We start from the raw sequence: 27,956 nt of genomic DNA, 5'->3' as shown, positions 1-27,956 counted from the left end.
ATAGTTTCCGCTGTTCGAATAATTTGTTTTTGTTCTACAATCAGTGACCTAAACATTGGAGATGATCCCAGAAAAAACATGCAAAAGTTATTTATCGTTGTAACACTCGCGGATATAGCCTCCTGACTTCCTGCTTTTAAGAAGTCATTCCAATTGGTGAGCATGATGCCATTTTCAAATAATGTATATAACCGTCCGAATTATTGGACTTATCACTTTCTAATATCACTTTCCAACAAAATGCCGACATATCCGTGTTCCTTTTGTTCCAATGAAGTTTGACCTAGACAACATGCATTACGCTGCGACGTTTGTTCACGATGGCAACACCGCACCTGTAATACTGTCGTAATTTTACTGCTTTGGCATATGAATACTGTATTGATTGAGAAATACTAGGATAAACTGTTCAATTCTGCTACTTGAAAATCTGATTTCGACATATAGCCGCTTTCCGCAAGTATCAATGAACCCGTATCAATAACTCGGGGCCGAGTTGTCTCGGACAGCTCGGCCCTGAGGCCGAGTTGTCTGGTCCCCATCCTAACCATATCCCTAAAACTACCCTAACCACTGAAAGGGGGGGGGGGGGGGGGTACGGGTCGAACTCATGCTCAACTGAGTAACCCCTGATTGTAGTCAGAGTGAAACATTTTTCAACTCCCCTCAACCCTATGCACCACCCCATCCACCCTATGCCCCACTCCCTCCACCCTCTGCCCCACTCCTCCACCCCACTCCCTCCACCCTCTGCCCCACTCCCTCCACCCTAGTTCACCAAGATAAACCTCGCGTGCAAGCACAAACAGCGAGGTTTATCGGATTCTAGCAGCAACTTTCTAGCAGACAATTACGCTGGCAGACAATTTCAGCTGACACGCATGGCAACGTTCTAAACACCGGACTCATAGGCCTTTCAAACACACCGATATGCTAATTATTAGTATTCACTATAACTTAAGAATTTCAGAGTTTAAAAGAGTATCTTTATATAAAAAAACCCACAAAATCAAAATAACAACCAAGACTCATTTTTATGTCTTAAAAGGTTTTCGAAAGGTGTATGAGTACGGTGTTTAGAACGTTGCCATGCGTGTCAGCTGAAATTGTCTGCCAGCGTAATTGTCTGCTAGAAAGTGGCTGCTAGAATCCAGTCGGTAAAGTCAGACTTTTTTCCTTTTATTCAAGGTGAAAATTGTTTCAAAGTAAGTATTTCTTGGTCTCAGTGAGCTCGAAATAGATCACAATATACAATTAGAGTGTGGTAATGAGATGGTAATCGTTATTTTGACCACAATTTCGTACCGAGCAAAATTCCTCGGAACCGTTGTCCAGAAGCTGCTAATGGCAGAATGCCTAGACAAGATAAACCTCGCTGTTTGTGCTTGCATGCGAGGTTTATCTTGGTGAACTACCTCCACCCCACCCGACTGGATTTAATCTGCATGATTAAATGAATGCAAAGTCTATTTATTTGTTTACCTGCTATGGTAAATCTGTCCATGTAGTTTAGCAGGTTGATGAAGAGAAGTGTAAAAACAGTAACTGCTGCAGCTTTGTTGCTAATGATACTGTTCACGTGACTGCCATCCTCAACCTGATGTTTGGGCACCGTGGCATCGATGACTTCATTGTCTTGGAGGTCAGACGATGGCACAATGGGAGCCGTGTCTGAATCGGGAAAGTCAACAGGCATTTCTTCCAGTTGTACTGTATCATCAAATGGTGGTGACAATTTACTCATTTGCATAAGCTAAGATTTGATAATAAACTGATAGTGATAAGGTCCAAATTTAACAACAAACCAATACGGAAGTAGCGTGACACGGATTTATTCTTTGGTTTCAAATTCCGCCTTTTATCAAAAAGCCTTCATCGATGTGTTGGGATTCCATCTACATTTTTATAAGTCTGAAATAGTTTGAAATTATGGCAAATAATCTTTATTGAATACAAATAGGGCCTCCGCGAGTCCAAAATATTGAACTCGAGTACTTGAGGGTCAAACTCGACTCGGACCTGAATACCCGACACTTACACTAGATGATGATGAGATTAAGGAATACAGTTAAATAGCATCTTAATAAAAGTTAATTCCAGCGCTGAACATGGATGCCAAAACATGTTATTGCATTGCATTTAGAAACAGGTTATTTTCAGTGTTGTGAAGGACGGACGGCCGGTTTAAAAAGAGAAACCTGCGCATGATCATATAATTATTGTGTAACTTATAACGTTGATTATCTACTGCTGAAATTATTGTCCTACATTGTCCAGTGTATTATAGTTGATGATTCATTGTAATCCACCTAGTACGGGTACTCAAGTCCTGTGAACAGACTCGAGTCTTGTTAGACTCGACCCGTGCCCGAGTACTCGAGTACTCGTGGAAACCCTAAATACTAAAAATAAATATGTAATTGTGCAATAAAAGGTGTTGAACAAATCATTAAAAAAATAAATATAAAACATGAAATAAAGCTTTACAAAGACAGAGATATTGGGTCTACTCAGGTAGATGAGGTGTGTCAATGCATGGGTAACCAGGACAGCGAGCTTGAACCTTAATTGTACATTTATGCACAAAAATAAAGTGAAACCCCCCAAAAAAACCCAGCACCACCCCAACCCCTCCCCCCAAAAAAAAACCCCCCAACAACACCCAACCAGTTGTCACACATGTAGCCTGCATACGAACGTGTAGGCTATAGGCCTACACACAGTTATCATATTGAAGAAGAAAAAAAGTATAGTAAAATGCAGTACAGGTGTCTAATTTCTGTTCAGTTTATCAAAATGTTAAAATTAGTTGTTATAAATGTGTATCTGTAGATGTTAGGTTGTTAGAGCAAAGAGGCAGCTAGTAAAGGGTTAACTATTTCGACAGCGATAGACTGGTTTAACAAATAGGTGCTTTTTCGGCGAATTGTCGGCGAAATTTCAGTTATCGGAAAGAGTGGGCGGTCCATAAACATGCCCATTGACCCGACTTCCACAATATAGGTCAAACCGCAATGACGTCAAAATTATGCCAGCAAGGTGCGCTGCCAAATATGGGGTGACAGCTTAACTGCGCATGCCCAGATCTTCATTAAAAAATAAAGAGAAATATGGCGTTCATGCTTGAGGAAGAGTACTAAAATCTTGGTTTTTATACAGAATTGTGCCATGGCAACGCAAAAACCTGGGGAATGGGTGCAGTCGCTCATTTCCCGGTTTGATGCACAGGTAGTTTACCTACTGTTTTATTTGATCGCATTGTCAATGCAAAGAATGGAGCTCGTAATAATGATGTAGCCATTTCCGCTGTAATTTATGAATGAAAATGAGCAGATCGAATCCTTTTCCCGACATTTGCATAGTTTCTTCATTGATGATGAATTTCCTTAAACACGTGCATGCGTTATTATATAATTAGTCTTTGAAGCTTGTATTTTGTCAAAATATAGCCTTTGTTCAAAATGAAAAGATAATAAACAGACGAAAACGTAAACCAGTATTTCTCATTAATATTCATGAGCTGTCCTGAGAAGTAAAAATGCCAAAAATAAAATATACATGCATTTGTTTTGGTAGGCAAATATTTATTGTTGTACACACACAAATACACAGTTTATCACATGTTATTATTATCCAGCTTTTAATTGTAATTGGTAAAAAATTTGTACAATGTAAAAGAAACAAATGAATCTTATCTTATTAAAAGGCTGTACATCTAGACATGTGATAAATATAGGTATAATTAATTCCAGTTAATACTCAGGATCTGAGGATATGATTCTTGTCAATAGCCTCAGTGGTGTAGTGATTAAGCCTGCAAGGCTGGTAGGTACTGGGTCTGCCCGAGTTTTAACAACTCCATCTGTAGGTGTAAGGCCAGTACATCACTTTCTCTGCTAACCACTAACCCACTTTCCTGGACAGACAGTCCCGATAACTAAGGTGTGTGCCTAGCACAGCATGCTTGAACCTTAATTGGATATAAGCACGGAAATAACTATAAATGAAAAGGAATTCCTGACTGTTATATTAAGTTTATTACTCACAGACAGATTGGATTAATAATACTGTAAATCTAGAAAGTTATGCTAGCGACAAAGGACTGCGAAAACTATTAATGACTACCAAGCACAGTACTTTCCAGGGATTCTAGAATTTTTATAAAGTCATGGGATCAGTGATTTAATTTTTTTACTATTTACGATTAAAAATTCGCTAGCCATACTTTAAGTCAATTTAATTTTACTAAATAATAGTAATAATCAGATATGTCACCTAAAGAAGGATATTAAAAACACTAATATTGGGGTGGGTGGATGGAGTGGGGGCAGGCTATTCATATTTACAAAATAGACTTAACTGCAACATTTCATTATTTATTTTTCACTAGCTGTGGAGCATGGCAATATTAGTTATTTACTAGCAAAATATTGAATATCATTAGCCAGAGGAGTGGGGCTGCCATAATCTAGAAGCCCTGACTTTCTCTACGCAATAGTATGAATATATTTGTGAAAAAGACAAAATTATTAGTATTATTAAAAGCGTAAGCTCTTTAATTTAGCCTTATACACTAAACGTTTCAAAATGTTATTCATGATGGCAACAGTATTGATAATGAGTTCGAGCAAACCAGTGATTTAACACTTAATACCAGCTTTCTAATTAATTAAAACAACACATGGTATGAACTTTCACCTCAGCTCTTGACTAAAACAATGTGCTTGTGTTCTTTGTAATATTACTCATAAGATGAGATCGCAGTACTTTCTACACACAGTTTTGACCATTGCTACCACTCACAATACTTTCATGACGCAATACATAGTATATTTACAGTAATTTGCATGTGTAATAAATAATTATATGTTATAATCTTTATTTATAACTTTTAAATAAGTGGGAAATTGCTCGATCGATCAATTAATAGTAAGCAAGATTATGCAAATTACAGATGATTATAAACAAGAAAATTAATTATTGGATTCATGAAATTAATAATGTGAGTACTTATTACAAAGTTTACCAAACATTACTCCCCACATAATGTGTGGTCCTTGATCATATGTCCAGCACTATATAACTGTAAATAAAAATGTATTGAGTACATCGTTTTTAATAAAACATTTTTCTTTTTCCTTCCTTCGTCTCGAGCTGCAAATGCGTGGCTAGTAGCAAATTAAATAATTCCTAATCACCACGAGTAAGGAGTGTGTTAATTACCCCTGAAAGTCGGACAGTGAAACCTACTGTAAACTTTACCATTTAAGGGTAGACTAAACTCCATCAAGAGCCTTATGTGTTGGAAAGATGCATACCCGGAACACCAACACATACTGACACTTTGACAAATAAAAAATGGGAAATTTTAGAGTTAATAAAAAAATATGATTATTCCTGCAAACTGGGGGCAGCCTTCTTGTGATGTCAGGTGGTATAGCTTTGGGCGAAGTGACGTTGGCTCTGTCTAACTTCTCTATTATGCACAGTGTAAACAAACGCTCTAATTTATGACAAGGCGCTTCGCTTTCATCAACCTGACTTGTAAAACAACACAAATACACTTGATAGTATAATAAACTATTTAACTAAATATATTTCAGTTTGCATCAATATAACGAAATGGAGTTATAGTATTTTTTTCTTTAACCCCCCCCCCCCCCCCCCCCTCACACAATACCCTATGATCTTAATAAAAGAGCCATGTCTTTTTAGTGTGTCTAGACACAGTGTCTGGGGACCGTCTAAATATACACCTGCCAATCAAGAATTTATATACAAAACATGCAGTTATATCAACACTTTGACAATGGTGGTTTATTTTGTATTGAAAAATAAACCACATATACACGATGCTATGTTACTGGGATGGATATTATTACAGAACATTGCGATGCATCTGCAAAAATCAGGTATGTTTTGTTTCTTCATTTCGAAGACTAATTCCTGATATAACACTTTAGGTATTATGTAACCACCAGCTCGCCAGAGGGCGTATTCATGGGATGGTACAAAATGGCTGCGCCCGTTGTATAGAATAGCCGTCACATTTAACCATTTTATTAATTAACTATATGATTATACTTGGTGATATTAATCAATAATGTGCATTATGTATCATTGAATATGTGTACCAGTGCAAAAGCCTTGCTATCACTCTTGTTCTCCATGAGCTATCTGTCTTGTTCTCCATGAGCTACTCTCGGCTAAGTTTAAATTAACATGTAGCTCCTTTTTTTCCTCTTTCGATGAGGCATTAAAAAAATGTGCCAAAATTCCTTCAAGAAATTGTGCACAATTTTTCGTTTTGATTTAATCCTACGGGATATTCAAAATTCGATAGCACCAAAATTGCCCCCATCCTCTACCCATTCCGATTGGGCTGCTGGTGCTCCCTTGTCAGCACAGGCAGTCTAGTCTTCCACCCACCCCAACCCTTTTCCTGTCCTGGACGGAGGAGCCGGCCGAGCCCTGCGCCCAGGTTAGGTGTGCATTATAACAGCTTCTGAATGTGCACATAAACTGGTGTAACAGACCGTGATATGTACTATCCGGTCTGTGGGATGATGTATATAAAAGATGCCTTGCTGCTAATCGAAAAGAGTAGCCCATGAAGTGGCGACAGCAGGTTTCTTCTCTCAATATCTGTTGTCCGTAACCATATGTCTGACGCCATATGACCATAAATAAAATGTGTTGAGTGTGTCGTTAAATAAAACATTTCCTTCCTTCAGCCACTGATCCACAAACTCCCACCTGTGTCAGCCAGCCGCTAGTTCAGCCAGTTTAGTTCAGCCAGCCCCTAATTCAGCCAGCCACTTGTTCAGCCAGTCCCTAGTTCAGTCAGCTAATGTTTCACTAACATTCACAAACTATTGGATTGGTTCCCAATGTGGCCATTTGGTTTACCGTCTATCATATTTTTTTCTACTCGGTCTGGCTGAACTCGATCTTATGATCCTGAAGCAGACAGCCATTTGTGTCTTCTCAGCACAAAATACCTAGACAGGATGAGCCATGGTCTTCATTGAAATTGTCATTGATACTCGCTGGCTTTTTGTCAACCTGAGACCTTGGAAGGTACTTATTGGGACGATTCAGACAAAGTACATGAAGCACATCAACTTGCCACCCCAAAAGGATTATGCAAGCTTTGCCAAACTTTAATCTGACGTTCACCATTTCATAAATGTAGAAAAATCAAGATACTAACCTCTGCAAGAAACTCCAGTAAAGAAAGAAAGAAAGAAATGTTTTAGTTAGCCCATTTTAATTGTGGTTATATGGTGGCAGACATAAGTACTTTGGGGCTTATCAAACTTTAAAGTTTTTGACATTGCTTCAACATTTTATACTACTACTTTGGCTTTTTGTGTAAATTGGTAAAATAATCCTCGTAAATTGTGGTCATGATACGTTTTGGTCCTATACTGAATTATATTCTAAATTCCATCCATTGCAAACTTATATCCACCTGTAATGGCCGTCCCTTGATTGTCCATTAATTAATTGTATATTTTAAAACAGACATTCAACTATATCATAATCATTGTAAAGCTTTGCACGCATTTCTTTCATAAAACCAGATAGGTGAAATGTTAAAGCAAAACACCAATTTCAAAACCCGACATTGCTATTTTAACTGGGAAAGAATATGTCATTTACAAAAATGACGTCAACAGTAGGTTTCAATGTTATGCTTTTGCAAGTTAAAAAGAAAAGATTATTTCAATAAATTTCAGTTTTAATATTATTAAACATATTTATGTTTGCAAAGCTATAATTTATGAAACCCACTTTATAAATTGGAATTAATTACAGCCATTTTTAGCTGTTATTATGAGTATGCAAATTTTGTCATTGTTATGTCAGTATCTATAAATCAATCCTTCGACTGTTTTACTAAATATTATTTTAACTCAAGTACATACATTGTACATGTATGTGCAAATTACTGATAATTCTATAAAGTTGTAAATTGCTACATACTCTTTTGTCCCACCTCAAAAATGCAGTGGACATCCCGATTGATGTTGTTGAACATAGCTATTGGAATTTATGCTGCAATCTAAAAAGTGGTATTATGTATTACATGTAATAAAGATTATTTCAAGTTTCCTACCCATTTCAAATGTTAATATCTTCAGCAGACCATCCGATTCTGTTCTCGCCCCCTTGTGCCACATCATTTTAGCTGCAAAATCCATGACAGCTGTCCCACGCAGGGAGCATTCTGATTGGTTAATCCCTTTGGCGTGTCCCACCAGCTAGGGTATGAAAGGAAGCCAAGTTTTATCAGAAGAGGTCAGGCCCTTTCTAAGGGCCCTATGGGCAACCTAGGGAGACATCCCAGCATCAATGAAGTCTAATTAACAAGCTACTCTCGACGCACTAATTCCAAACCTATACGTAGAACTCTCCCTTATTTTACTCTTTAGAATGACCGTTCAAAAATGTGTCAAATTTCCTTCATCTAAAATGCACACTCATTCCCTTTGGCATTCTTTTTGGCCATCAACCAAATTCCAAATTCCATAGCACCACCATACCCTCCGCCTGCTACCGATCATCCGGGTGGCTGGCGCTCTCTTGTGACAGTCAGTGCAGGCGGTCCTTCCTCCTACCTCCCCCACCTTTTCCTGCCAGGGACAGGGGAGCCGGCTGAGGACAGCACCCATGCCCATGATAGGCGTGTGCTACCATAAATGTACACGTTAAAACCTAGTCCTGTCCTGTCCTGATGGCGGGCACTCTCAAACTGAAAGTCACACTTGTGAAAAGGGGCTGATAGCCCAGCCAATGCATTCCCCTTGTCCTGCCCTCAGTGCCTTATGTGGCATTTTAAATTAATTCATGTTTGGCAAATAAACAAATTTAAACTACTGTTTATTTATGTCCTCAAAACTTTATTAAAGTACCTTGGATGTGACCTTGATCGATTCAATGTATTATTGAACTTGTTTTACAAATCATCTTTTTGAACTTTACTCTGGAGTTGTTATCAAGTTTAAGTACAATGATACTTGGACTGTAGGGTCACCCGAGGGCAATTACATACCCACTTCTGATTTGCTACATAATTTTCAGAGATTGCTACATAATTTTAAAACATTAAACAGTAGTTGCTAATCAATTCTCAATTGACTAGAAATATTGCTAATCTAGATGTTGAAAACAAAATGTTCTCTGTAGTTGCTGGCTATATCAGAGGCTGTGCCTTTGATAGACATGCCTGAAGATAGAGCCACATTAATAGGGTTTCCTGGTTCCACTATTTCTCATTCCAGCCAGTGCACCACAACTGGTATATCATAAACCGTGGTATGTGCTATCCTGTATATGGTGCATATAAAAGATCCCTTGCTGCTAATTGAAAGAGTAGTCCATGAAGTGGTGACAGCGGGTTTCCTCTCTCAATACCTGTGTGGTCGTTAACCATATGTCTGATGCCATATAACCATAATTAAAATGTGTTGAGTGTATCATTAAATAAAACATTTCCTTCCTTCCTTCCTGGTTCCATTTTACAGTGAAACTTGTAGGGCTAAATTTACAAAATCTGTGTTTATCTTAATTAACAGTACACATGTGTAATTACATATATTTATAACTTAATGCTTAAAAAATACACAACCCCAGCAATTAAAAAAATGCCCATGCCATTGAAAAAACCATGGACTATAGTCCCAAGTCATAAAAGTGCCACGGAGAATTAAAAACCTCCACGGCATTGCCGATTGCCGTGGGAAATTGCAGGGGTTGAATACATGTACTTGTTTTCAAGACGTTTTTCATAAATTCGGCCTGTATTGTTTTGTCTGGTTTTACACTAAGCTAGATCACATAAATATTTGTAAAATTAATTTTAATGCTCAGAAGTAGGAAGAAGAAGGAAATGTTTTATTTAACAACGCACTCAACACATTTTATTTACGGTTATATGGTTAAGGACCACACGGATATTGAAGGAAGAATCCCGCTGTCGCCACTTCATGGGCTACGCTTTTTGATTAGCAGCAAGGGATCTTTTATGTGCTCCTTCCCATAGACAGGATAACACATACCACAACCTTTGATGTACCAGTCGTGGTGCACTGGCTGGAGTGAGAAATGCTCAGAAATAGGAGCCTAACTTACAAAGACCACTCATTTGACCAAAACATGACTATTAAACTGCAGATGCCCTTAATATAAAGGTTAAATGTATGCTGAATGAATTTTTTGTAGAGTGGTGGTTGTTATGTTTAGTGTGTCCTATATAGCAATTTGAACTGTACTTCTTTCTTCCAGTTGCCAATAAAGACGGGACTGCACACGACCCAGTCTGTGCAGAATGTGAAGCAGAACAAGGAATGCCTGGTGAATGTGAGCAAGTACAAGTTCTCACTGGTGATCAACGGCCTTACCAAGACCTTGCAGTCAGTCTCGCTCATGGTTAGTCTCGACTTTTCAGTTACTGTTTACTGCATGGTGTTATCATTAAATTTCACCTATATTCATTGTGTTATACAGAGATTTATTATCCACATATTTCACGATATACAGGAAAATATAACCAGTGTGTCATAATGATTTCATGTAAACAATGAATGATGTCATTTTAAGGAGCGACGTCATAACATAATGCGGCTTCCCCAGTCAAAGCTCTGTATTATTGCTTACCAAAATGACGTCATTTTGGAAAATGATGTCATTTCCCCGTCTCTTTATAGTATTAGGTTTGAAACATTTTGACATGGTCCTAGCTTGTTATTCATTAAACCTTTTTTTTTGGATAATATGGAAATAATGAAATTATTACACTCGCGTGTGAATCATACTGATTTTACGAAACTCTTGTCAGGATACAAGACTACTGACACTCGTTTCGTAAAAGCATTATGACACACTGAAAGTTCCCAATTTCCATACTAAAAATTTCCATTATATATTTAATTACAATCTAATTAAAATTAGCTCCACTATTACATGTGGATCTAACAGGAGCCCGTTGGAGCTCATGTCCAGTTGACCTTTCATTCGACCAATCAAAACCTTACTTGCAAAATAATGCCAGTGATTTGAAAACATTCGGGATTATGCCGAGGGTATACGAAATGATTCGGGTGAATTACGAAGTATGCTGGAAACTAATTTCAATATAAAATTTTATATAAAATTTGTTTCAAGACCCGTCATGGTATAGCCATAAAATCTGTTTATACTAGTATACAATCCAGAGTTTATTACTGCACTTTCCCCCCTGTTTTAAAATGTTGAAATAGAACAGCAAGTTCGTCTATTGCATAAATAGTCTCCCGCGATATTTTTAGAATTTGTATGCTCCCGAATAATGTTATAACAGGGCACAATATTTCACACTAACCACCGTTCTGTTCGTGTGTTGGTTACGCAAAATTAAATTTACACGAACCGCAAATTGGTTAAGTCATGACCTGTAAACGTTCAGAAATTAAAACTTGTAAACTTCACGATTACAGGACGTTTATTCACGCAGACATACTCTTAGTATTCCGACAAATGTTTTAGACTGATTTTTAAATACTTGATGCGCAGCAAACCAGTAACAACGTTATATTGCAACAGTTGTAACTTGCGACCAGTCTAAACTTTTTAAAAAGTTCTAAAGAAATGTGCTCGAACTGCTTGGGATGGCTAAATTATCTGCTGCTATTTTATCGCTAAAGGAATATATGTAGACATAATATTGGATTGGCTATAATTTTGCATATGTTAAAAACAGTTTTAACTTAAACAGGAATCCAAATTTGTCTGTACGTATGCAAGATGTTGTCCTCATGTAGTTTTAAATATTACATAATGAGCTTTAAAAAACAAACATTTAGAACGTCACTGTAGTATAGAAGTACCATCGATAAAGTGAAAGTAGCATAGCCACTGCAAAATGAAAAAAAAGAAGAATCCCTCCAAATGATTATGTATCTATTTCAAATGCGCAGCGCCCATTACACAGAGTACGCATGTGCATAATGCAAAAACATAATCTGGGAATAGGTCGAGGCTGTCTGTAATTGTTCTATAAAATATCCTCTTAAAATTGACTCAAAAAAAGAAAGAAAACAAATGCCTCCGAAAAGGCTCAGAATGCATCTACAGCGAGTTTCAAAATTTTCACAGGGGAAGGCCTCCTGAATCCCCCGGCTCGAGCACGCCTGGTTACGCCCCTGTATTTTGTTTCAATACTGGGGCTGATATTCAGTTCTTTTATAATATTGTTAACTTTAGCAAGCATTAAAGACATTTGTTTTGGTAAAATGTTTTATTTTGTATTTGTTTTTACTTTATGTTTGAGCTAAAAACAATGTATTTAAAATATAATTTCAACGTAAATTTGAAGTAACCAATCAGGTAACTCACGGGTTAAGCAAATATAATTCACGTAACCGAACAATTGGTTACCTAGGTAAAAACCACGTGAACCGACTTCCAGTTACCTCAGATTTCGAAATATTGTCCCCTGTTATAAACGGCGAAGTGTAATTGGTCGATATTTAAATTGTTATTTATAGATGAAATGTCACCTGGACATGGGAGTCCACGCAATGCTGTTAGATCTACTGGTAGACCAGATTGATTTAATTATGGCTGTTCTAATAATTAATTTAACAGTAGTGTACTGCATTGTTCAGTGGCCTGAAAACATATCCCTAGAATGAGTTACATGCTAATTTTCCCAATCCCATCACACATAGCAGTGTTCTCACTGGGTGAATTTTTTTTTTTTAAATGGGGGGGGGGGGGGGGTGTTTCCAGTCGGAGATTGCTGAATCCATAAAAAAATAAAAATGTTTTCATTGCTCAAATATTGTTTGTATTAAATATACAAATGGATACAGGTATAGGACAAAATAGAGGCTGTTAAAAATACTATTAAATTATGTTACGGTAAATGTTTCGTCAGTTGCTTTTTCCTACACAACGCAGCTTGTTTCTTTGATGTCCAGTGGGCAGACTGATCATTGTGGGTTTTTTTTTTTTATGTGTGGAAAAAAGTGTGCATTTGGAAATAGCGGAGATAGGTGCTGGAAAATATAGTAGGGTGCTGGAAAATAAAGAAGGGTGGAGAACGTGAAAGGAGGGCGGCAAAATGCAATAGCAGGGTGGGCCGCCCTGCTTAAATGGAGCAGCGAGAACACTGCATAGGACCATGGCAAAATAGCCTTGATTTTTGTAGAATTTCCCTGGTTATAATAAAATTTTCATTATATTAATTACAACTTAAAGCCGTCCCATTGGCCCAGCTATAGCAACATAAGTTTGTTCCATTTCTTAATTAATGTAAAAGTAACATCGTTAGAGAATGTCATATCTGATGACATCGGTTTATATTGGTTCTTTATATTCAGGGATTTTATCCAAGCGTTCTGTGGGTTTGAACATAGGCACCTTCCCAAAAGATAGTGGCACTGAAAATTCCCAATTTCTTTACTAAATATTCCCAATATCAGGGATTTGTTCAGGATTTTTCACCAGGATGCTATGTCTGATAGGAAAATTAGCGCAAGTAAATCATACTTGGGATTTATATTTAGGCCACTGTGAAATTAATTTATTATAACAGAAATAATTAAAATATATATATATTGGGAATTTCTATGCTGATTCTTTTGGAGGAAGCGGCCCATGTTCGAACCCATAGAAAATACAAATACAAATGGGGAACCCTATAATGTTGATCAAAAGGACACAAGGACAGTGAAAGGAGATGGCATTGATGACAAGTGTTACCAGGTCTGATAGAATTTTTATAAAATCCACTAGCCATGGGATCAGTGATTAAAACAAATTACTAGAAATGATTAAAAATTCATTAGCCCTACTTTAAGTTACTACAATTTTACTAATAGTAATAATCAGATATGCCACCTAAAGAGGGATATAGAACTTAAAAAATACTAACATTGGTGTGGGGTGGAGTGAGGGCGGGAGCAGGATATTCATATTTACAAAATAGACTTAAATGTAGCATTTGACAACTTTTTTTCACCAGCCATGGAAAAATATCCTCTGAAAAATTTCCCAGGTTATAATAATTAAATTTTCATTATATTCATTACAACTTAAAGCCATCCCATTGGCATTAGTAGTTATTTACTAGCCCAACATTGAATATCACTGTAGCCCTGGTGTGACGCAGAGTTATCTGCAGCCCTCAAAATTTGTGTTGGCAATCATCATTATTGCTGCAAAGAGCTGTTGCAGATTTGTTTCTCAGTAGAACTTTTATCACTGTTGTCCCCAGCCAGTCCAACTAATTGTATTAACTTTAACCTTGTGTGTCTTTAGTGTTTTATTTTGTCACATAAGTAAGTTGAATTTAGAATAACTGCACATTTGTTTTACTTACTATGTATCATAAATACAAGAGTCAGAAATGTAAGACTAGTTATTTGTCCTCCGGAGGGAACTATAGGTTTCGTCTCCGTCCTCCTGTCTGTGTCTCTTCCATATTTAGTTGTCTTGACTTTTTTTTCGCAATTTTCCAAAATATTAAGCTGAAATTTTGTGCATAGTTTATCATAACTGTTACAGATCAAGTTTGACTTTTAGACCTTTTTGGGTTTTTTTCCTATTTGCCTCAAGACACTGGACTAAAAGTTTATGTATAGGTTTATTATGTACAGTTACAGATCATGTTTGATGTTCATGGTGATTTACCCATTTTTCACACAATTATGGCTAAAAAAGTTAGGACATACAAAAACTTGTTGGGCCCCGTAAGGGACATGTGTTGCTTTAGTAGTACTGTCAGAATGCTTGGTTGTTATTGTTTTTAGAAAATGCCCTTGAAAGATCACCTGAATTTGAAAGGCTATATACATATATATGTAAGGTCGACGACAGTCACTCTTCGCACCATTGTTTTGGCTTTGTACTCAATACATATAACATATCTTACTGTAATTTCACTTGAAATCCATATTTTGTAAATGGTGGAATTTTTTAATTGCAAGATTATCTTCAAACACATTCAGATGCATTAGCAATGTTCAAACAAAAACATTTCAATAGCAATTTCTCATTGGAAATTTTCCAGCGTTCTTCAAACAGAAATGTCATGTACCCAGTTTATGGTTGTTGTAAGGAGATGAAAAGTGACATCATTGGAATAGTGACATCATCCAAATTCAAAATTAGCGATATTATTACAATGCTTTGCCACATTAAAATAAAAACTGGTCTACTAACCTTGACCCCTGTTGAAATTCTATAACAAGCAGACAACGCTGTTTATCAGTCGGTATGTTTTTATTTTTCATAATTCTTCACAAAATATTAAGTTTATGTTTCAAAAGATGAACGAACTAAAAAGTACCTTTTGTCAAATATATCATATCAAAAAATTACTGTTGGATATGTTTTATTTATTGTGTACGAAGCCAAAGCAAGGGTCTGAAAGGTGACTGTCGTCGACCTTAGTGGTGTTGGTATAAAGTGCTCCTACTGACATTCATTCATTCATTTCAACTTATTTGTGTGCTTATATCCCAAGGGTTTCCCCAGAGGCATATGGCGTAGGGCGCCTAGGCATCATCTGAGGGCCTTAAATCAATTGGCTCTATGCTTTAATTGGCTATATGTAACAATCAACTGTTGGTTGTAACAACTTTTAAAACTTTACAGTACACAGGTATTCATACTTCTAATAGGTGAAACATGTCCTTCATACCTAATTAGGCACCCTTTCGTTTAACAGTCGATTACTAATTGTCATAGACAACAAAGTTGGCACTCGCATTTGCGTTAAACTGATAGTGAAAATGTAAGCGCCTTAAAAATATCCTGGGGAAAGGTCTATATCCAGTTAAGGTTCAAGTACTCTGTCTTGGGCACACACCTCAGCTATCTGGGCTGTTAGTGGTTAGGGAGAAAGAAAAGGGTGTAGTGGTCTTGCACCTACCCATGGAGTTGTTATAACTCGCTCTGGGTGTGAGCCTGTACCGGGCTGCGAACCCTGTACCTACTAGCCTTATGTCCGATGGCTTAACCACAATACCACCAAATTAGTGGGTAATTTCCTATTAGCTCAGTTAGTAGAGTGCTGGACTCTGACACTGAGGATCTGTGGTTCGAATCCCCTCAGTAGAGGTTGATTTTATATGTTGAGTGCATGGGGCATATTATGCATTAAATTCTTGAATGGCCCCTTTCCAGCTTTTTTCTTTTTATCTAGTATCCTGCTTAACTTTGTTGCCTGCTATTCCTAGTTTGAAAATGTATCGAAAATATCTTTTTCAGTTAAAACATATTTGCAGCCCTTGCACTTGTAGTAAACTGACATGTCACAGAGCAATCAATTTCAAGTTAACTGAAATGTCACAGGTCAATAAATTTTGATGATACTTTTTTCATTGGATGTTATGGCTGTGGTGACCAGGTCAGCATCTAAGATCAGCCAGTCATGTCTTTAAACCAATAATACCAGTACACATGTGTTATAGTTGAGTGTTACCATAAATAATGAATGGTGATCTCAGCAATGGATGTGTAAGATATTTTGTTTAAAGTCACATATTTCATTATAAAAATGTGTCAGTGTAGTAATATGTTATAGAGGATGAAGTTTGGTATTTTAACTGAAAATAATCAACTGTATTATTATAAAATTCATTAGTCAAAGCTTCTGTGACGGCTAGTAACTTTCTCAAACATTTGTCAAACACTTATGGTAACAAGTAACAAAGGGTGAGTTTCGATAGTGTGTGATATGATTATATAATATAGTAGTGTGTGATATCAGTATATAACACACAGTCAGGTGTTTACTTACTGCTCTTCACAGCTGCCCCATCCTCCAGTTTTCCCATGCTAATCATGCTGATCCCATTACACTGTGCCGGTTCCGTGCCATTTTCAGTGAGGCTGATTCTGTTAGATTTTTTTTCCATTGTTCTGTCTTATCCAAGTTTTTGTCTTCTGAACACAGACACACACAAATACTATTGAACCTCTCCGTGTTTTATCAGTGGCATGTTCAGTCGAAGTGATAGTGACCTTCCCTAAAACAGATGTGTATCTCTTTTTAGTCTTGTTGTTAATACTGCCTTGTCATGTCACAGTCTTACATTGTGTGCATGTACCCTGTACAGAAAGTTTGTTTTCTTTAATGATGCCACAAGAGCACATTGATTTATTAATCATCGGCTATTGAATGTCAAACATTTGGTAATTTTGACATATAGTCTTAAGAGAGGGAACCTGCTACATTTTTCCATTAGTAGCAAGGGATCTTTTATATGCACCATCTCACAGACAGGATAGCTGATGGTATACCAGAAATAGCCTAATGGTACCCTGTACAAATAAGATTATAAGTAAAATGACTGGTTTAATTGGTTATTATTAAAGCTTTACAATTATAATACTTTTTGTTTTCTTCTTCTTTTTCTCCTAATGGATACATAGTGTGCATGGTCTTAAAAAGTCATTGAATGTTAAAGGGGGGTGGGGATGGGGGGGGGGCCAGGAAATTGATTTCTGTTCTTCCAAAATCCTGTACAAACTATGGGTTATCATCAGCTGTGTAATGTGTCGAGTGCGTCGTTAAATAAAACATTTCCTTCCTTTCTTCGTAAGCTGTGTAGTTAAAGCAGAATAAAACTGTCACTATTCTTAAGCAGTGGAGAAACATCTTGACTTTTCAGTGTTGAAATGGCAAATAGTAAATGTAAAGTTTGTTTTATTTAACGACGCCACTAGAGCACATTGATTTTTTATCTTATCATCGGCTATTGGACGTCAAACATATGGTCATTCTGACACTGTTTTTTTTAGAGGAAACCCGCTGTCGCCACATAGGCTATTCTTTTTATAACAGGCAGCAAGGGATCTTTTATTTGCGCTTCCCATAGGCAGAATAGCACAAACCATGGCCTTTGTTGAACCAGTTATGGATCACTGGTCGGTGCATGTGGTTTACACCTACCCATTGAGCCTTGCGGAGCACTCACTCAGGGTTTGGAGTTGGTATCTGGATTAAAATTCCCATGCCTTGACTGGGATCCGAACTCAGTACCTACCAGCCTGTAGACCGATGGCCTAACCACGACGCCATCGAGGCCGGTAGGCAAATAGTAAATACATCAAAATCAAGTTTAATGTTTTTGGCGATTGTATTACAAGGGCTGGATCGACATGTAGCTCAGTTGGTAGAGCTTTAGGATAGTATCTTCTCGGTCAACCTATTGTGTTTTCCCCATTCCAACCATTGCTCCACAACTGGTATATCAAAGGCCATGAAAAGTACACATCAAAAATATCCCTTGTTGCTATTAATGGTGAAAATATAACGGGTTTCCTTTGAGGACCATGTGTCAGAATTACCAAATGTTTGACATCTAATAGCCAATGATTAATAAATCAATATGCACTAGTGGTGTCATTAAACAAAACAAATATTGACTTTAATATTATAAGTAGAGGGTGGTTTGAATAATGTTTACTAAAATTAATTTGCAATGGTTTCCGTTTCATTGGGGTGTTTTTTAATGGTTGGGGTGGGGTTTATTATGCAATAAATCCTGTAAATCAGGAAAAGTTTTATTATGCAAAAAAATTCTGTAAATCAGGAAATGTTTTATTATGCAATAAATCCTGCAAATCAGGAAATGTTTTATTATGCAAAAAATTCTGTGAATCAGGAAATATTTTATTATGCAAAAAATTCTGTAAATCAGGAAATGAGCCTTTTGCATTTTAATTTTATGATTGCAATTTTAAAAATAATACAGTAAATATGTCATTTGGTTACATATTCCACCTTTTTTCCCTTAAACACTTATTCTTTTTGATAGGTTCAGGATTGGCTTCATTATTAGATCAGTTTGATACTGTCTGCCCAGAGGTCACCGACATGTGCTTGTACATGTAAAACATGATTAATCATAGCAGTTTATGTACTGTACCCAAGTTCATGTGTGTGTGATAAGGGATAAACATGATAATGATGTCTGTTGAATACAGATATAAAAATAAAAAAACAAATGTTATCTATTTAGAGAATAACTAATTAATAACATAGGATACATGCTTTATGGACATTCCATGAGGCTTGCTGAGTGAAATTTCCCATGTGGCCTGACAGGATAAAGCCGATATTGTACATCATTAAATAGTTATTATTTTTTCCTGCATCCCGTAACAATTTAGGGAGAAAGCTGTTTTTTCTGTTATTTCAGCTACCATTGTTATTGTATGATGACCTAGAGGTCAAATGAGTGATTTTTGTAATTTAGCTATGCATGTGATGTCACACGAGTGACGTCCGTCATAATCTGCTAGTATGCGTTTATGACTGCTTTAATCGGTCATCATAATCGGCCACCAGAAACAGTGGTTGCAGGATAAAGTTATTTATACCATGTATAGTCAGGTTTATTTAAATAATATAATCAGTTATTTTTTAATCAACTATTTAAAAAAAAGAATGAAAACAGTATAATAACAATAAATACAGTCTCAATCAATAACTGCTCCATCTTAGTAGATCTTTAAACAACCAAAAGTCATGTGCATACAGATTGTTTATTATAAGCACCAAAATAATGTACATGTATTTAATTAGACTACATGTTTTTGGTGTGTTGTGGATTCATGGATATTACCACAAAACATTCTGCTGTTAAAAGAATCAAACGGATTGAGAAAGACTAGATAGATCTATCAGTTTAATAAAAGGTTAAGAACAAAGTATCACAAACCAAGATAGAACAGCTTAATATAATACTAATTTTGGCAAACAAAATTGCACATCTTCTTTCCTTATGTTTTTTTTTTTTTTTTAGGGGGATGACTTCAGTTCACAGAAATGGGTCAGCCATCACTTAACTTCAAATCATACTAGTTTTGATAAACAACATTTCCAAAATTATATGGATACAAATATATGCTATTATTTTGAAGCCAGTTTAAACTGAAGTTTAAGAATCACACTATTTTATACAAACACAACATCACTGCTCTAGCGACTTCATTTCTTATACGATTTTCGTGAAATTTCACATATACGAATAGGATCATATCTTATTGTTATTATTTCATGGGTTTGTGCGGTAACATTTTACAAACTGAATATTATATTTAATAAAAAAAATTAATTACAATATTCATGCGAATTGATGTAGATTCAAGATATAATACTTAACCTTTAGACCACTGGATTAATTTTTGACAAAAACCACGTGGAGTGGGTACAAGTTTATAATTTTTATTGACATATATTCACTTAAATGTTTTATAAATACATGAAATAAAGTTCATATATGAATTGGTAAGTATTATTTTCGTTGGTTTTTGTAATTTTTATATTTTAGTTCAGTTAATGGTGATTAAAATTAGGCAAGAAAAAAAAAAAACTGTGTTTATTTGCGGGCATTTGTGACCTGATGTCCAGTATTTATGTCCATTATTTCCGATAAAGTGGTTTTCTGATCAGAATTTAAAAAACAAAAATGAACTACGGTTCATATTGTAATATTTGGTGATTTTCGTAGTTGGTAAAACAATAAAATTTATTATAAAACCAGCTGTCACAATCGGCTATTGATCCCTGAAAATGATCACGACATGCTGCCATTGTTGTGAAGCGAAAATACTTGCCGAAACGCAAAATTCCAAGCTATTTTCCTCGGAAAAACAACAAAAAAAGCTAGCATACTGTACAATAAACTGTTTCCTGTTAAGATAAAATGTTTCCGGTGAGTGTTGTGTGCAAAATGGCAGGAAATATGAATTGTGGAATGCACTGTATACAGTGTATAGTATGTCAACTGGTGTGACGTTGGGCGAGAAATTTCGCCTGCAGTAGTTAAATGCTGACGTGAACCAGCTGCTGGTTACATGTAATTACTGAAATCTTTGTTTTCTTGCAGCGAATCTATCATCAAGAAGCAGAACGAAACCATTATGAATCACAGCTGATAATTCTGGACACATTGAAGCAGGTTTTGAATTCTGTGAGTAAACACCAATTAAGAAATTGGTTATCATTACCTTTATTATTGAAACTTTTTTCAATTATTATTTTATGATTTTTCAATAGGTTTCAAAAGTGCATAATGATTAAATTGAATTCTGTTTTTTTTAAAATAAAATGTTTGTTAATAATACATACGTGTTTAGAAATACACATGTTCATGGATGACTGTTATTTACCGTATATCTTCGCCTGTAAGTTGAGCCCCTAATTTCAAGCCCTGAAAATTTATTTTTTAATTGACCCGTTTATACATTTTTAAGTCGACCCATAAAAAATTACCACTAAATTTTAAAGTATTTCTTTCTTTCAGCCAATGAGAATCATAAATAGTTCATTATATACAATATTTGAACAAATAAAAATTATTTTTAACACTTCGGCTTTGTACATCGCAGTATTCCATTTCCAGTCAAATCTCATTACATGTGCCATACGTATATGTGCACAGGTTATTGGCTTGGTCCGAATATGTGTACCTTATGTTTTATACCCAAACCAGTATTAGTAGTTTGTATGTAATGGCTAAAAGGATGTTTTTGTTATGTTATGTTTTATGTTTTATCATTGATTCAAGTTTATGCTGTACATAACATCATCTCATGGAGAGACATTTATATAGGCCTACCGCCTGTTTACCAATCCACTTCATTTATTTGAATAAATATTGTTTTTTGTTTTTTAAATATATGTAAGTTTTTAAACTTTTGATTACAGCAACCCAAGGATACATCTCGTCTAGATGAGGCTATGTACGTCAAGTTGCTTCTCCCAGAAATTTGCAAGGTTTGTTTAGATGATTGTTAACAATGGTTTATATTGAGGTTAAAATGAGTCATGAAAGATTTCACATCCTAATTTAATGTGTTGGTAGAGGTATTGTAGTACAGTGAAACCTGTCTAAACCGGACCATGTCGGGGACCTAATATTTATCTGATTTAGACAGGATCCGGTGTTTAAAGGATTACATTTTAGAATTTAGAACATTTTAGACAGTCGTGTTATAGAATTTATAAAATTTGGGACCTAGAAATTTGGCCAGTTTAGATAGGTTTTACTGTATTCATATTTATGATTTTTAGTTTGTTTGATATATTGTATACACTATATTAACATTAATATTAACATTGGCATCTGTGGGATTCTATTTGTTATAGTACAACCACAATATATTTGTAAGATTTTGGCTTTTTTTAAAATGAAAAAAACGATACCAGGGCCTGTGCTCATAAAACTTTTAGAGTCCAGACTCGATCTAATGACGTCACACACATACAGTTTGTATGGCATTGTCATGACATTAGTGTCTCACACATACTATTTGTATGGCATTGTCATGACATTAGTGTCTCGCACATACTATTTGTATGGCGTTGTCATGACATTAGTGTCTCGCACATACTAATTGTATGGCATTGTCATGACATTAGTGTCTCGCACATACTATTTGTATGGCATTGTCATGACATTAGTGTCTCGCACATACTATTTGTATGGCATTGTCATGACATTAGTGTCTCGCACATACTATTTGTATGGCATTGTCATGACATTAGTGTCTCACACATACTATTTGTATGGCATTGTCATGACATTAGTGTCTCGCACATACTATTTGTATGGCATTGTCATGACATAGTGTCTCGCACATACTATTTGTATGGCATTGTCATGACATTACTGTCTGACACATACTATTTGTATGGCATTGTCATGACATTAGTGTCTCAGACTCTAGTAAGAGTCTCGGTCTAGACTCTAAAAGTTTTATAAGTGCCAGGCCAGATGTATACATTCTATCTGTTGTAGTTCCTAAACCAGCAGAGTGACAACCCAGTCGTTCCTCAACTCAAGAAGCTGGCGTCGGAAGTTCTCTTTGCTCTCAGTCTCAACAACTTTACAGCAGTCTTCAACAGAATCTCAGCCAGGTAATACTAATAGGTCTAGTACAGCTTGAATAATTTAATTTCAACTTATTTTCGTGCTTATATCCAATTAAGGTTCAAGCACACTGTCCTGGGCCAGCACACCTCAGCTATCTGGGCTGTCTGTCCAGGACAGTGGGTTAATTGGTTAGTGGTTAGTGAGAGAGAAAAGAGTGTAATGACCTTACACCTACCCATTGAGCCCTTATGAACTTGCTCTGGGTTGGAGCCAGTACCGGGCAGTGAACCCTGTACCTACTATCCTGTAGTCTGATGGCTTAACCACTGCCACGTAAGCTGGTCAACTTGAATAAACTTGTGTCGTGCATGGTTGTGTTGGCAAGCAAATGAAATTGTGTGATCAATCACCAATTAACAATCCATTAAAATGCTTTGAGGTACTTTATATGCCAAACAGGTTGGAGATGTAGGTTTTATTTATATGAACACTTTTAAGTAACTTCTTGGAAAAAAAATAATTTAAATGTTTATATATTGCCAATATAGTATTTCCTCATGTATTATTGGTGCTCTGTATTTTACTTTGTTGTACTTTATCATAAAACTTGTACTTAAGTAATTGGTCAGATGGTTCAAGCATGCAATGATCAATGCTCTCAATTAATAAGAACAGAACTAGAGCCCTAGTATATGTTTTAGGAGCCTTGTCATGAGAAATGATAGTTGACAGCTGGTCATTTGATCAAAGGTCGTGGTATGTGCTATCCTGTCTGTGGGGAAAGTGCGTATAAAAGATCCCTTGCTACTTTAGAAAAAATGTAGTGGGTTTCCTCTGATGACTGCGTGCAGGGTTTGCTCTGCCAATTGCCAGATTCGCCAACTGCGAATTTTAGGAATAATTGGCGAATTTTATTTTAATTTGGCGAAAAAGATTAAAGTAATAATTGATGTTTTGTTAGAAAATAACTCTGGGTTTTGCATTGTTTAAAGATAATTTGGCGAAATGTTTTGCTCACCCAGAGCTAGCCCTGCTGTGTGTCAGAATTACCAAATGTTTGGCATCCAATATCCCCGTGCTTAATTAATCAATGTACTCTAGTTGTGTCGTTAAACAAAACAAAACTTTTAACTTTTTGATAATATTTGCATATACCTCTAATGATATGATACCTGATCATTTGACATTTTTTGCATATACCTCTAATAAAATTTGTTAAAATATAATTGTCTTAATTTTCAAAACAGAAGTGGGTTTAAACAAAGAAATATTATACTGCTTGTTTGCATGTGTATTCTTGATTTTACTTTGGCTAATATTTTTTAAGCATTTTGAAATTTGATCTTAACAGATTGGTGACGCTGTCGACCTGCAGTGAAGATGCCTCTGACCTCTCTGATCTTGAACTGATTCAACACATGAACATGGACCTCATTCGCTTGAGCAGACTGCTTAACGGTTAGTGACAGTAACCTTGCTGTTTAGATAACAGTATGGTGACAGTAACCTTGCTGTTTAGATGACAGTGCGGTGACAGTAACCTTGCTGTTTAAATAACAGTACGGTGACAGTAACCTTGCTGTTTAGATGACAGTATGGTGACAGTAACCTTGTTGTTTAGATGACAGTACAGTGACAGTAACCTTGCTGTTTAGATGACAGTACGGTGACAGTAACCTTGTTGTTTAGATGACAGTATGGTGACAGTAACCTTGCTGTTTAGATAACAGTGCGGTGACAGTAACCTTGCTGTTTAGATAACAGTACGGTGACAGTAACCGTATTGTTTAGATAACAATACAGTGACAGTAACATTGCTGTTTAGGTGACAGTATCCTTGTTGTTTAGATAACAGTATGGAATGAATGAATGAATGTTTAATGACACCCCAGCACGAAAAATACATCGGCTATTGGGTGTCAAACTTATGGTAATGCAAACAAATAAAGTGATGATCAACGTCAATATAAACATTCAAGATTTAAATAAAAACAGTGTAAAGAACTGTGCAAAAATACAAATATCAGAGATAGATACTGACTTTTACTCAAAATTTCAATTGAAAACAAGGGGATTTGTGCTGTATTGGCCATTCTCAAAGACAATGTTACACCCCTGCACCACAGTGAGGTTACAGCACGTGCAGGGGTAACAGTATGGTGACAGTAACCTTGTTGTTTAGACAACAGTACGGTGACATGAGTTGTTTCGGATGGGATAGGGTAATAATGAGTAAGAATACACCCTCATAATGCTACAAATTGTCATCCTCTTTCCAAAATAACTATTTAACAGAATATTCACTCTGGGTAATAAACTGTTAACAACAACAACAAAAATGTTAACAAGAAAACAACAATTCCTTATTGCACAAGATGAAATCTGAACTTTGTCTGAATTCAGCCAGACCGAGCAGAAAAATGTCCGCTAGACTGGTTTATGCGCTTCACGGTTACGTCGAGGACCAGTCAAATAGTTTGCGAACATTATTGAAATGTAAGCTGGCTGAACTAGGAGCCAGTATTAAACTCATTTTAATTTGTATCAATTTATTATCAAGAATAATCAAAGCATGTCAGTAATAAAATTGTGTGATATGCTGAATAAAATTTTGTGTGTGTATTTAACCCATTTTCAGAGGTCGTGTCAAAGTTCAAGTCTCTGAAGTCCCGTCATGTGATCATTACCCTGGGACAGAACCTGGAGAAAGCGATCTGGAACTGGATGGATAATTACCCATCGGAGTTCACCGACCTGCAGAAGAGACCAAATGATGAACTTCAAGGTCAGTGGAGTTTTAAAATGTTTATTTTATGTTTTATTAAAACTTAAAGGGACGTTCCTGAGTTTGCTGTATTGTAAGATTTTTCCAAAAAATAAAACATTTCTACGATTAAAGTTACATATTAAATATATTTTCTCATTATTATACAACAAATTAGATATATGTACTTGTATATAAATTATATTACTTTGACGTAAGGCCATGAATTCAAGGCTCCCCAACCTTGACATGGTCAGAATGGACTGGGGAAAATAAATATTAAAAAAAAAAAAAAAAAAAAAAAAAAATATATATATATATATATATTCTTGTTTAGAATATCAGTGTCTGTATATTCAATGTGTTTCTGGCCGTCTTAATATTTGTAAGAAGCCCAAACAGGATTTTGTCTTCAAATAATTTCATATGTATGAAAAAAAACATATTTTAGGAAATAAAATGAAATTTAACGTAGTACAAATAGTAGAACGATCAGAAACACGTTTAATATACAGCCACTAATGTTTTATGCAGAAAAATATATCTGATATGTAATTACAATCGTTAAAAAGTCTCTGTTAGTAGATAACATCTTAAAAATTACAGCAAACTCCGGAATGTCCCTTTAAGTGAAATATTTTATCAAAGCTTAAAGGAAGGGACAATCAAGGCATTTGACCTGGTATGCATATTCAACGATATATAATGCACATTATTGCTTAATATCAACAAGTATAATCGTATAGTTAATTAATAAAACGGTTAAATGTGACGGCTATTATATATAACGGGCGCAGCCATTTTATATCATCTCAGTGAATATGCCCTCTGGCGAGCTGGTGGTTACGTAATACCTAACGTGTCATGTCAGGAATTAGTTTTCGAACTGAAGAAACAAAACATACCTGATTTTTGCGGATGCATCGCAATATTCTGTAATAATAGTCATCCCAGTAAGCCAGCAACAATTATATATTTATGTTTAATACAAAATAAACCACCATTGTCAAAGTGTTGAAACAACTGTGTTTGTTGTATTATGGTTTATACATAAATTAACCCACGTACTGAAATAATAATCGGAGTGTTTTCTTAGTTAAGTGGTCTTTTCTTTCCGTGGCCTGTACCTGTGGTTCCTGATTGGCAGGTGTATATTTAGACGGTCCACAAACACTGTGTCTAGACACACTAAAAAGACGTGCCTCTTTTATTAAGATCACAGGGTATTGTGTGTTAACCGTACGGACACCCCTCTAATCGTAATCGATCAGCCGTCTGCTTTATTACTGTAAGTAATTCTGTAAAACCCTTGATTAGGTAGACTTTCCCATCTAAAATAACAAAACTGACCAATTACGTAGTCCCAAAGAAAAGAAAATTATCACTTAGGTATTGTGAGTGATTGTTTTTGCTCGAACGTAGCATACCAATAGGCCTAATAATATGCATTTAAAAAAAAAGAAAAATACTATAACTCCATTTCGTTCTACTGATGCAAATTAATTAGTTAAATCGTTTATTATACTATCAAGTCATTTATGTTGTTTTACAAGTCAGGTTGATGAAAGCGAATCGCCTTGTCGTAAATTAGAGCGTTTGTTTACACTGTGCATAGAGCAAATGGACGGAGCTGACGTCACTTCGCCCCAAGCTATACCACCGGACGTCACAAAAACGAAACAAAATGGCTGCTCCCAGTTAGCAGGAATAATCATGTTTTTTTATTAACTCTAAAATTACACGTCTTTCATTTGTTAAAGTGTCAGTATGTGTTGGTGGTCTGGGTATGCATCTTTCCAACACATAAATCTCTTGTTACTCTACCTTTAAGTGAATAATAAAAGGTCACTGGTGGTGGTGGTGGGGGGGGGGGGGGGGGGGGGATTAAAGGGTATTTAATGTTTAATTAAAGCTTAAATGAATTTTAAAATTTTTGTTTAGTTTATTGGAAATTATAGCAAGTGAGTCAAGATGGGCTCTGCCGATTTGCTAATTGATTATAAAAATTCATAAATCGATTGTGGCAGAAAATGTTAACTGTAATTGTTCCTCTAGTTTAGCCGATTGATGTAAATATGTTGAGGTTGGCATTTACTTTTATTTGTACAAAAAGAAAAAAGATTTTAAATACGGTAGTTACTAAAGGTAAAACAGTTTGTAGGGTCTGTCCTGATGAACACAATAGGTGCATGGTCCTTATAATTCAAATCCTCCTCATGTTCATATAATTCTAACCAGTAGTATAATCGAAAGTTGATTGGTTGCTGCCAGCCAGTTGTAATCGATGGTCAAATTTCAACCAATTTGTAACA

At 35.9% G+C, this 27,956-nt stretch overlaps 2 protein-coding genes across 10 annotated transcripts in view; one reads left to right on the top strand and one right to left on the bottom strand.

The window, feature by feature from the left end:
- The window catches only part of LOC121367865 (protein spinster homolog 1-like), a 39,177-nt gene extending 37,378 nt beyond the window's left edge, over window positions 1-1,799 (bottom strand). For all 4 annotated transcript variants that reach the window (XM_041492296.1, XM_041492294.1, XM_041492297.1 and 1 more), the window contains exon 1: window positions 1,483-1,799. In XM_041492296.1, the coding sequence (XP_041348230.1) occupies window positions 1,483-1,750 (268 nt within the window). In that variant the 5' untranslated portion in view covers window positions 1,751-1,799. The remainder of the gene's footprint in view (window positions 1-1,482) is intronic.
- A 1,322-nt stretch (window positions 1,800-3,121) lies between these two features.
- LOC121367863 (neurofibromin-like) overlaps window positions 3,122-27,956 on the top strand; it is a 103,554-nt gene continuing 78,719 nt past the window's right edge. For all 6 annotated transcript variants that reach the window (XR_005957440.1, XM_041492291.1, XM_041492292.1 and 3 more), the window contains exons 1-7: window positions 3,122-3,228; window positions 10,291-10,434; window positions 20,892-20,975; window positions 21,713-21,781; window positions 22,806-22,924; window positions 24,232-24,338; window positions 25,519-25,665. Coding sequence is in view for 5 of the 6 variants with exons in the window: in XM_041492291.1 (XP_041348225.1) it covers window positions 3,169-3,228; window positions 10,291-10,434; window positions 20,892-20,975; window positions 21,713-21,781; window positions 22,806-22,924; window positions 24,232-24,338; window positions 25,519-25,665 (730 nt within the window). In the remaining variant the exon portion in view is untranslated. The remainder of the gene's footprint in view (window positions 3,229-10,290; window positions 10,435-20,891; window positions 20,976-21,712; window positions 21,782-22,805; window positions 22,925-24,231; window positions 24,339-25,518; window positions 25,666-27,956) is intronic.

This window comes from Gigantopelta aegis, chromosome 3, assembly GCF_016097555.1.
Source record: "Gigantopelta aegis isolate Gae_Host chromosome 3, Gae_host_genome, whole genome shotgun sequence".
NCBI classification, from domain to species: Eukaryota; Metazoa; Mollusca; class Gastropoda; order Neomphalida; family Peltospiridae; genus Gigantopelta; species Gigantopelta aegis.
This window is presented reverse-complemented; position numbering and strand designations above follow the sequence as displayed.